General features: G+C 32.5%; 1 protein-coding gene and 1 pseudogene across 2 annotated transcripts in view; both read right to left on the bottom strand.

Annotated features, from left to right (window-relative positions):
- Positions 1 to 201: 201 nt before the first annotated feature.
- Positions 202 to 7,849, bottom strand: LOC132724893 (heparan-sulfate 6-O-sulfotransferase 3-B-like; annotated as a pseudogene).
- The window catches only part of LOC132724899 (secretory phospholipase A2 receptor-like), a 46,274-nt gene continuing 41,257 nt past the window's right edge, over positions 7,534 to 12,550 (bottom strand). For both annotated transcript variants that reach the window (XM_060709884.1, XM_060709885.1), the window contains exons 8-12: positions 10,167 to 10,255; positions 9,818 to 9,905; positions 9,046 to 9,258; positions 8,414 to 8,507; positions 7,534 to 7,687 (exon numbers count right to left, since the gene is read on the bottom strand). In XM_060709884.1, coding sequence (XP_060565867.1) covers positions 8,422 to 8,507; positions 9,046 to 9,258; positions 9,818 to 9,905; positions 10,167 to 10,255 — 476 coding nt within the window. In that variant the 3' untranslated portion in view covers positions 7,534 to 7,687; positions 8,414 to 8,421. The remainder of the gene's footprint in view (positions 7,688 to 8,413; positions 8,508 to 9,045; positions 9,259 to 9,817; positions 9,906 to 10,166; positions 10,256 to 12,550) is intronic.

The raw sequence follows: 12,550 nt of genomic DNA on the forward strand, positions 1-12,550 counted from the left end.
AAATCTTCACTGTTTTACCCCCCAAAAAAATGTTTATAAATTTTATTCTTTTCCAATTAAAAACCTCATTTAAAAATCTACATGTATACTGTTTTACCAAAATTATGTTCATCTTATTCTATTCCATTTGAAAATTTCATTAATGAATAAAAATCTACACTGTTTTACACCCCCCCCCCCCCTCAAAAGAAAAAAAAAATGTTTATAAATTTTATTCTTTTCCAATTAAAAACTTCAATTAAAATCTACAGGTACACTATTTGAACAAAAATATGTTTATCTTATTCTATTTCAATAATTTCAATCAAAATTTCTGTTTTGGAATTTGTACAGTGAGAAAGTTCAATATATTTACTGTATTGGACACTGTACTCAGGTCAGGGACCATCAACCAGACAGTTTTTGAACATTTTCCCAGACAGTTTTCATAATTTCAAACCTAGAGACCTGATAATTTGACACAGTATAGCTAGGTTCTTCTCCAAACAAACTAGTTTGTTTATTTCTGATTATATTGACACTTATAAATTAATGAGGCCTGTCAAAGAGGGTAACAAAATTACCTAAATTGTCAACACTACAGTATCATGTGTCCGGACAGATATGCACATGATGTGATTCAATTCAGTTAAATGCTTGGGTATTTTAATTTTTTCATTTTTAACATAAAATAAAATATTTCAGCAGCAAATGCTGAAGTTTTGGATATTCTATTGTTTACTCTGCAAATGATTATAGCTGGTATATGAGGTCAGTTTTTCCACTCTTGACGCCTAAAATTTCATTCTTGAAAAAGACATTAAAATATTACAATTTGAATTATTTACTGCTTACCAATACGGAAGATAATAAATTTAATTAATTATAGAAGAAACATGCATGTTGATAAAAAAGTGACTGATAGATCGAAAACCACTGAACAAAGAAAAAAACTATATTAAGCATTGTCTGGGCCGTCCTGGTTTGGTGGTTGTCCGGTTATGGTGGTCCCTAACCAGTTATATCAAATAATCTATAATATTGGATAATAGAAAACACATACATGTATGACTTTTTCTATGTTACTATGTACCATCAAGGGTAAAAGTAATTGAGCCGCATCACGACAAAACCAACATAATGCGTTGGCGACCAGCATGGATCCAGACCAGCCTGCGCATCCATGCAGTCTGATCAGGATCCATGCTGTTCGCTTACAAACCCCATTACAAGTAGAGAAACTGATAGCGAACAGCATGGATCCTGATCAGACTGCGTGGAGGCGCAGGCTGGTCTGGATCCATGCTGGTCGCAAACGCACAATGTTGGTTTTGGTCATGACACGGCTCATTTATGACAAAAGTATCTGAATAATATTTGTATTTGTAACAAGCATTGAAAAAGTTTTTTAGATACTTAATCATGTTTCTTATTTGAATAAACTATATATGTACTTTAGCAACAACATGCATAATTTCCTTATTATAATTTTTGCATATACATGTAGAATTTACATACATGTTATTATTATTGAAGTAAACATTGATCAGTTACTGTGTATATTTTGGATTCATGCATAACTTGTGAAATCGTTAATTGGTCTTGCTGTATTGTGAGCTTGTCCAGTGTGGTTTCTATATGACCAGTGTACATGTCATAAATTAATAAACATGTATAATAATAACCATTGTAAAGTTTAATGTGAAAAAAACGTATAATAAATATAACAGTTACACTCTTACTCAGGAAATTTGTCTTTCATTAAACTTTAATTCTAATCTACCGGTATTCTATAAAGATTTTTTCTTTAAAAATTAAATTAAGACTCTTAAATATCAACATTAAATTATGGCACAAATGGAAAATATGGTTTTAAAATAAATATATATGCAATATTCAAGTAAAGCTTTGTTGTTTGAAAAAGAAATTTATAGTCACAACATCTTAAGATGTGTGTCCTATTTTGATGAGGAATATTGGCCCAGTTGTAGAATTGATACTGTTACAAATAATACTACAGAACTGTACAATACAGCTATTTTGACATCAATATAGCTATCAAGTTTTGAAAACAGTTACTTCAGAACTCAGCAAATATGAGTTTTTACCTCATCAATCCTGAAGTACAATTTACAAACAAACTTGGTTAATATTTCCATAATAAGCACAATGCATTGATTATTCTATAGTGAAGGGTAGTGAACTGTGAAACTAAAATGGTAAGCCTGTTTGTACCCCGCGATTGGATGGGGAAAACCTACATTTGCTGAGTTCCGGATAACAGATGCATGTAATATCAAGATCTAAATGTAGCTACATTTATCAAGTTGTATACATAGCTATCAAGTTCTAAATATAGCTATCAAGTTCTAAATATAGCTATCAAGTTCTAAATATAGCTATCAAGTTCTAAATATAGCTATCATCATCATCTCCTTCCTCGTCGTCTTCAATATCCTCAGAATCATCAAACATGTCTTTATCATTATTTATATAGTCCTTAACTTCAGTATCGTCACCCTGTGACCTTTTAAGGTTTCTGATTCGCTGTAAGAAAAGATCTTTGGCATATTGATATAAAATTATATCTAATCTATTCTGCTCTAAAATTTTGGCTTTCTGCTCTTCAGTTATTTTCGTCCTATCACTACGGGTGACAGGTAGCTGTGAGAATTCTATGTTGAACCTCAATTTAAACGTCTCTTCAAACAGCCGTTGTGTGTACCGCTGGAATTCAGTTAGGCCAAAATATGCCATATTTAACAAGTTTTCCTTAGCACTTTCTAACATAATTTGGTCCCGCAGTTCACTATCCATTGCACTTGTATTGTAACAATTTACTTTAGTTAAATTTGCCAACATGCGAGTCTGCCTATTTACGGCGAGATTATCTTTACAATTAAGGAATTCATCTAGTGTTACACCTGACCAATCACTACCATTGAAACACGGAGCAACTTCATCTGTAGTGGCACTGCGTCCGTTACAAAAAAGACGAGCAGTCTTCCAGGTAGCTCCTCTCTGAACATGCTTCCAAATTCACTTTAGATACCTTTTTTACAGGATCTCTTAAAATAGTGGATGTAGTAATACCTACATAGAAAAAAAGGTATGTATGAAAGCAGCAACAAAGTTCCGAAATGATATGTTTTTAGTTTATGTTTAATATATTGTATATTTTGTTACTATTTTGCCATTTACTTGTAATATGCCCAACCTGAAGTTTATACATGTAATCAATGTGATGTTGCGCTTAGACTAGTTACTGTAAAATATGGCAATAAGACCGATTCAGGGTGTAAACTGGCAGGTGTCATATAAATAAATTATGCTCAATTAATTGCTATGATTAAATTGGCGAATGAGAGGCCAATATGTTGATAGATCTGCATATTATGTCACATAAAATTTAGATGCGTGATAACTGAAGTCAATTATCGGCAGAAAATGTGTTGTCACCAATTCAGCTTAAGACTTTAAGTTACGCCCTGAGGCGAGGATTATACTTATTGACAGGAGTTGTGTGATTCGTAAACATCTGTACATACAGTAATTAAAAAGTGCAGCAAAGTTAATTAAGGGCTTAGCCCTTCCATTAGAGCCCAGAATCATCCTACAGGTATTAGAAATTCTAGGACAATTTCAATTTTTTTTTAATATAGGTGGTGTACGTCAGTGTATAAATCTGATCTTTTATAATGATAAGACTCATACCTTCTCGTCCTCACAAGCTTTTCTTTCTTATTCATTGCTTTTTCTACACAAGATGTTAGCTCTGTCCAATCAGCATGCAGGCCCCAAACCCCCCCGTGGAATAACGAATTTAAAAAACCCGTTTCGTTTTTTTCTTCGTTTAAAAAATTTACAAACGTTTTTTTTTTTTTATAAACATTTTCATGGGGGATTTTAGATCCCTATTTTTTAAAAGAGAACCCCCCGAAACCCCTTGGGAACCCCCATTTTTTTGTACTGTAGGAAAAATTCACATCCTTTCCTTTTCAGTTTTACATTGTATTTGAATGGAATATATTCAGACTTTCTAAAGTCGGGTTTTTTAAAAGGAACATTCCCTTTTTTTATATTTCTCTCCTGACTGTGACAGAGGGAAAGTCAGTTGCGGAATTTAAATTAATGAGATCCCCTACCTTTAAAGGGAAATTCCCCTCTTGGTCAGATAAACAAAGAGAAATGCTCCCAGTGAACAGATGAATATTAGAACAGATATCGTCTTTTTCCAGCCCATTTTCTTTCTTTTTGACCAAGCTCCAAATAGATATCTCTGCATAAACCTTGCATATGCAATTTTGAAATAAACCATTGACTAGTTGGAGCCTAAATCAAATTTTCGTAAATTTCTCATCACAAAAACTTACGAATCCTTATTTGTCCACCATATTGGGTTAAGTGGAAAACAATTTCGTCTGCCACACCAGAATATATATCGTTATCGTCTTAAGAAAAATTAACGTTAACAACATCATTGGTGGTCGGTTACGTGATACAGAAAGAATAGATTAAACCACTATTAAAGGGGAGACGAATAGTAAATAATTCTAATATTGTAAACATATTTATGTCCAGATTAAAGTTTCTATTAATATTTTAGGTCTCAGTTTCCATGTAGTAAAAATCTTACCTAAAATGAAACATGCAAAAATGTGTGTAATTTATGTGTACAGTACAATTTTGACAATACTGCAGTAGATTGTACATTTCTTGTTATAGATTCTATATAGAACGTCAATAACAACATCTAAATTTTGTTATAAATACTATGCAACTCATTTTTTAACCACTTGCACAGGACATTTTATCATTAGGGGCCCTAAACTTCCTGGTAGAATACGAAGAATAAAAATATGAAATTTGTTTCATCAATATTTCTTGATATTTCGTTGATAAGCATATAATGAACTAAAAATACTGTTAACTGTACATAATTATGTGCGACCTTTCTTTTAACATTTTGCAATTCTTTTTGAACGATGCAAAATTTTGTTTTGTATTCATGTAAAAAGACAAAAATGATAAATTATTGTGTTGAAAGAATTTAATAGAATCTAGTATTTATTTATTTATTTATTTATTTATTTATTTATTTATTTATTTATTTATTTATTTATTTATTTATTTATTCATTCATTTATTGAAACAGTGAGTGAGTGAGTGTGCGAGCGAGCGATTGCGCGCGGATGTGTGCGTGAGTGAGTGAGTGAGTGAATGAATTGGGCGTAGATATTTTTTCATTTTTAAATTGTAATTTAAATTTTGGGAAAGTTGGGATTAAACCCCACCCACCTCAAAAACACAACCCGTTTTTCAGTGTAGGGCAAAACCTTGTGGGTTTTTTTAAAAAATTCCCCCCATACCCCCAAAAAGGGGCCCCAGATCCTTTTAAAGCGTAAAACAGGGCCGTTTTAAAAATAGAAGTGCCCATTTTTTTTTAAGGGTTTTTGCTATTTTTCCAAGAAAAACTACTCTTTATGAAAATTTTTTTATTTTTTGTCCAAAAATTTATTAATGTTCCCCTTTTACCCGCTAGTTTTCTCTTCACCCATGACGCTTTTCCCTCCAAAATTTTTTACAATTTTAATGTTGTAAGAAGTAGAACCCCTATGTAAAAGATTTTAAAAATATAAAACTTTTAGGGTTTGGGTTGAGGAATTGGTATTTAATATGTCTTATTCATTTGTTTTTATAAGTTTCAATGTATTTTCAATTAAAACAGTTAAGGATTTATTAAAAGTAATTTAGATAAATTTGTATTGATCATGAGTTAGAATTTAAGATGGCAACATATATTCTTATCTTACAATACTTTCTAGAAGTCACTGTTTCTATTTGTTATGCACTGATGTTTGTAATTTACAGCAATTGCAGTACAGAGCTAATATCACAGTGTGAGTGACAGATCTATGTATAATTTGCAGAGTTTGGTCCACGATTGGTATGTTATATTATGTTTATATGTCATTGTTTATATATTTTTGGAGCTACGTGTATATTTTTAAGTTGAGCATATATTGTATATTGTTTTATAAGTAAATGATTAAGTGATCCTCGGGGGAAACAATTATCCAACAAAATTAAAATGAGAACTGCAGGGCTTGGTTTTATTTTAGTCTGTACTGAGGATAAAGAATTTGGTGGGAAAATCTCTCACCCCCCCCTAGCAAACCGGCTTGAAAAGGGGACTCAGTTTTTAACCCCTTTAAAAGTGCTGGCAAACAAGTTGAAAATTTCCAGCATAAAAAATTGGGCCCTTCAAACCCTTTGGGGGGCAAAAATTACTCAACATATTGTTCCTCTTTTCTTTATACTTGAACCATTAAACTGATATATTCTTATACTTATGATATAACAATCATTTTTCTATCCGACGACTTGGTGCTTTAGCAACAAAATCTCTACTTGTTGTTTGTTGTGACGAGGTAAGTGCTGGTCAGGGGTCAATCTACATATGTTACATCTGTTGTTACCTTAACTTTTAAAGTTGTAGAAATTTTGTAAACACAATTTATACGGCTCTTAATAAAGTCTTTAAAATATATCTTGTCATTTCAAATATACATTAACTGTAAAATTCAATTTCAGAAAAGTTTTTGATTTTATCGATTTTGTGAAGTTAGCGACCTAAACTTGTTATATACATGTACATGCAGTTAAACATTTAGAACAAATATGATATACATGCAGTTAAACTTTTAGAAAAACTTAAGACTGACTCTTATTGTAGTTTTAAAGACATTTGTAAGGCCCCAACAATAAGTTTGACTCATTTTATTCTCCTCGTCTAAATTTAAGGATCCTTGTAAATTGACAGTTTTATCAAAAATAATTTGTTTAACTGGTTAGTGTTTATTAGTAAGCAGTTACTACAATAAATTGTTCGAACGGCTAAACCGTTATTGACTTTAATTTTGTAAATGCTTACTAATAAACACTGACATACGTATACTTAATAAGTCTTTTTGGGCAGCCGGGCCACCAACTAGAGGCCACTGGGTCGCCAACTTCACGCCGCTAGGTCCCCAACCTCATGCCGCTAGGCCCCCAACTTCATGCCGCTTGCCCCCCTACCTTCACACATCTCAATTTTGTATTGAATTGCTGTAAAAACAGCTTCTTCTTTTTTAAGCCTTTAGATAAATAGAATCATGTAACATTTGTTGTATATTCATTGAACAGAAAAAGTAAGTCAACCAGTAACAACTAAGCTAAGACGGCTAACTTTCAATCAACATATCTTGAAATGAGCTTTGCTCACTGTCGTTCTTTATGACTTTTAGTTTGAAAAGTCTTTCATCAAACCAAGAGAAATTTTGCGTCACGTTCATAATATTGTCGAGGTTTTGGTCATTTAGTGTTTCGCTCATTTTTTTTAATCCTTTTCAATTTCATTCGTTTCCAATACAACAATCTATATTTTATCTCATATTTCTTCATTTGTTTGCGATGGAGCAATTAAATTCAACTAAAACTCAACATAAACTAGAGCATGCAAAGCATATATCATCTTCTGTAACTCTGTACACACTCAGTTATATGGTAAATAAAGGACAATAAACATGTATAAGCTTGATTAATATTATTAAAACTTTGCAATGTCGACATATCTATCGTAAATCATATTTATTCCGGCGTTAGTTGTGTGTATCACTGTCATTATTGTCCTTCTCCTCATCCATGTGATCTTATTAGGGCGCAACTGAAAATAATATAAAACAATGTTTAAAGGTCAAAAACGCCGTGCCGTTCATTGGCAGAGTTAATATGCTTTTAGGGCAGGATTTACTTGAGGGTCATAAGCCTCCTTTTCGCGGAATGGTACTGAGGTGTCACATTGAAAATTCCATGATAATTGTCGCATGGACACATCTGCAGATTTTTTAAAAAATCCAATATTTACCATGTTAAATGTTGAATTCTTCTTAAGCCGGTGCTTCAGGGTGTGGACGGAAACTTGCAATTTTCATTACTGTTATTCATGAACAGGCACAATCAAAACGAGCCTGCAACATTTTCAATTTTTCGTTGTATGCGTTCTATATGGATTCTAATTTTTTCTCTATTTTACATCGGTAGAGTGTGTTAGCTTTTCCTTTTTGTGCCAATTAATGCATCATTAAACATACAACCGCTTCATAACTTATCATTGCCTTAGCATTTGAGATTAATTCAAATTGCATCAGCTATATAACATTTACAATTGGGGGGGGGGGGTGTATTTAAAAGAAAACTTACTTGTAGGAGAATGTTCACAGAAATAAGATTTTAGACTAGTACAGAAGTGGTCATTCCATTTCCATATAACTTACATCCCAAGACCATTCGAAACACGGTGTGTTATCTGTGACTTCTTATTTGTATTTGTGATTTCTTTAGTGCCCGTCAATCAGATAATAAAATGCTTTATTTTTATAATAATACTTACGCTCACAATTAGGTACATGTATAACTGCCGGATTGACTTGTGCACGTGCCTCCGTTCTTGCAAGGGCGTTCTGTGCAGGGATCATCCGTGGCGGCTTATAAAAGAAAAAAAAATACACCAATATATTATGTTTTACAGAAATTAAAAAAAAATATCTGGCACATTTTTCTTTTCAATTTTCGTGACAAGATTTGAAGTTGTGGCATTTCGTGATATATTTACACTCATTCATGCTTTCAGTTTTTCATTCATTTCCAACAATACAATGGTGTCGTCTGAATTTTCATTGCAGTCTATGATCTACTTTGTGATATTTGCAACATGAAAAAAAGATCATTCTTTCAACAATTCAAATGAATGATCGAGATGGTAATAATTCCGTATCGACCGAAAATCATGTCTTTGTAACAAGTATATGACGTAATTTCAATGATGAACTATAGAACAGTTGTATCTGAGGTTTACATTGTCATTGACAATCACTTTTATGTGATAACCTCGAAAAGAACTTGTGACCTGTCACTGTTAGCATTAGTTCAATCTTGATTATTTTGTATTTTAAGTGTATTTTCCATTCATCAGTTTCCATGATAATTAATATATTTATCTGCAATTATATTGTGTGTACATACCTTTCTCGCAAATGTAGTCAGAACTCGTAGAGCAGTCATAGGGATCCCAATACCCGTGACTTAAGCCTAACTTGTAGCAATGAAAATCTGGTGATCTGGGTCCGTTACCCCAATTTCTGTAGGGGTATAGAGTGCCAGATGTTACCCAATAGAAATCGTCCTTGGTATAGTGCCACTGTAGTCCTAACCAAACACTCGTCGTTAATGTTGAAACTTAAAGAAAGTGAACGTACTGCTGTTATATATAATGTTATATTGTAAATGATATATGTTATGATGTTTATCATACACATGTGCTGTTAGATTATATATAATGTAAGATTGTAAAAACTATATATTAAAAAATATTTTCCTGTACAAATGTGATTATCTTTGTGACATTAAAACTGTTACTTCAAAATTGACCGCTTGCTGATACAAGAAATTAATATTAATATTATCTTGGGGTATATGTATTTCCATAATCGCTTAATGTAGTCCTTGACTCCCTCCTGTGTCTATTTGACTGGGTGCAATCCCGACACTGACATTTTTGTGATTGAGCTAAGAGATGATAAGGTCGTGAAATCAAATGTTTAGATTCACAATGAAACATTTTTAATTACCGTTAAGATAATACATTTATAGATTTTCTTCCTCCACCAAGGTTATTCAAATTAAAACTATTACAAATAGATACAGAAGCTTGATTTCGCTTTAAGCAATGAAAAAAATACCGTTACAAACGGTATAAAATATTTTAGGTTTAAATAAATTTTAGACGGACACTTACTTGCGCTACCGGTCGTCTGCAAAAATGAATTCTCCGCGGCACTCATTATTTCTACTAGATAAGCACCTTCGTCTGCTACACATGCAAGCTGCAAACCATCAATAAATAGGTGCATATGCATGGAATGTGGTCAAATATGTGATACAAATTATATGTTTTGTTAAAATATTTTTAATAAGGCACCGTTTAAATAAAGATAAAGCGATAAGTCATGCTTAACGCTGTGAATGTCAATAACAAAAGGCAAATGATTACATAGAATCCTGAAATGGGACAAGACGTCTGTAAATTACATACAGATAACCAAATATGAATTTAAAAGAATACAGCATGTAACGTATAGTCATACCTTAGCCGCTTCCCAAGTTTTAGTATTTGAACTGAATTTGTAGCATTTTCTTCCATAGTGAGACCAACCTGCCTGACAATAGCCTGATGCTAAAGTCAAAAAAGAACGAAAACATTACTGCGAAAAATAAATTGTTTTTCGTACACTGTACGACCTTTAAAATGAAATCTAGTTTTGAAAAGATGTGCAACTTACTCGTATAAATATTTGGTCATATAATATGGAATGCCGGTAGGGACATGCCACTTTGCTTATTTGCCAACTACTTAATTGCTTATTTGCTAATTGCTGATTTGCCAATTTGCTTATTTGCTGATTTACCAATTTGCTTATTTGCTAATTGCTTATTTTCTTATATACATAAATTTTTATGCTATTGTCAGGCGACACGTCCGACTCGCGAAGTTCTTGTTTGATATAAAATAACAAGTCTTTGTAGACTTTATTTCAAGCTCATGAACCTATATCATGTTATTATGTTTATAAAGTTTTGTTAATAAATTATACTTTGTGACAATTATGATCAGTCCATCATTACCTAGAATATAGGTAGAAAGACAGATGGAAAAAACATTTTAATAAATTTCGAAAAAAATAAATTCAGTTTCAGAAAGTAGTTGTTTTTTTAATTATCTTGAGTTTCAGTTTTAGCTCCACTATTCATGCTATTCTACCCACTAATACATTGGTTTTCTTGGTTACTTGTTTTTCTGTCATATCTCTGTTACTTTTGCTGATTCATGCATCTTACTGCAACTTTGCATAAACATTGTGTAGCATGCATACAAAGAACATGAATAGGCTGTGCCCGTTACACTGAAGGTCAAGGTCACCAATGAATTGTACTTTGGTAACTTTTAAGGAAGCCTTTGTTTTTCTGTCATATCTACTGCTTATATCTAATTGTAACTTCACATATGCATTAGGCAACAAGCATACAAAGTATGCAAAGAGGCTTTGTCCATTATACCCTGGGTCATGATCATGGTCATGGTCACCTGATAGCATGTAAAATGTACAACATGAAGAAATGGAAAAGTGTGATCAATATCAAAAACATTGAATCAAAGCAAAATGTTGATGCACACACAGACATAAGTGATCTCAAAATATTACAGAGCTAAAAACGAAGGCTATTGCTTAAGTGCAAAGACAAACACCCGTGTTAAGCATGCACCAAATGTATCATTCGTGATACTATGTGTTCGTACCACTAAAATGAGGCCCTCTGTGACAAATCTGCTGAGAATAACGACATTTTATATGCCATAAAATAAGAAATAGTTTTGTTTTCAAGTTCATTTATTTTCAATCTTTACTCAATATTTTTCACTTAAATATGACTAATCAAGTGTTCATTATGCCATCAATCTCTGACTTAAGCTGCACAAACATATCTATAGCTGCAACACATTATAAGGCATTCTCAAGCACAGATGCTGGCGGGTCAAATCCTGCCCCTTACGTGATACGCGTCTGTAAACACTATATCAAAACTATTTTAATATTTATTTAAATACGAACTGGACATTTGTTACAACGATAAAACCATTAAGTACTTTATTGAGACTTGGTGGTATATGGTATTTTTTCATACCCGTATATGTAAAAATTGCTTGAAAACCAGTTTTAACGATGTCCAATTCGTGTTTGAATATTAAAATATTTTAAATAGAGTGTTTACAGGGGCACGTTGGGGTACGGAATCTGACCCTAAGCGTCTGTGTTCTCAAGGACATGTCAGCCATCAGTTGTAGACATATATCTGCGTAGGCATCACTGCAACTAAATTCGTTGACCAACAGTATTCTTGGAAAACACTGAATTTACAAGAATACTGTTGGTAAAAGTTAACAGATCTGACTCAACTGGTTGTCTGTAGTCAGATTGTCCATATACTTCCGGCACAGTGTTAACTTTTTCTACTGCAAAAGAGCAAATTAGCAATAGGCAAATAAGCAAATACGTAAACCAGCGGTTAACAAATAAGCAAATTAGCAATTCAGCAATTGGCAAATAAGCAAATTTGTCGTTAAGCCTATCAGCCATTGGCAAATAAGCAAATCGACAATTAGCAAATAAGCAATTCAGCAATTGGCAAATAAGCAAATTGGCATGTCCCTACCGGCATTCCATAATATAAGGAGATATTTTTTGGAACTTTGCGGCAATATTAACTTAAATGTATCTCTTATGGTTACAAACCGTCTATAAACAGACAATTAATGATATAAACATTAGCATAAACGTCATGTACGTAACAATTTATATGTACATTTGCATTTTTGAATTAGTGTTGTATTGTTATAATAGTAATATAATAGTAATTTTTACACTAAGAAAGTATATTGTACCCGTTTGATAAACATAGGGTATTGTTTGGT

The sequence above is a fragment of the Ruditapes philippinarum genome, unplaced genomic scaffold (assembly GCF_026571515.1).
Source record: "Ruditapes philippinarum isolate M1 unplaced genomic scaffold, ASM2657151v2 ctg713_1_1_1_1, whole genome shotgun sequence".
NCBI lineage: Eukaryota > Metazoa > Mollusca > Bivalvia > Venerida > Veneridae > Ruditapes > Ruditapes philippinarum.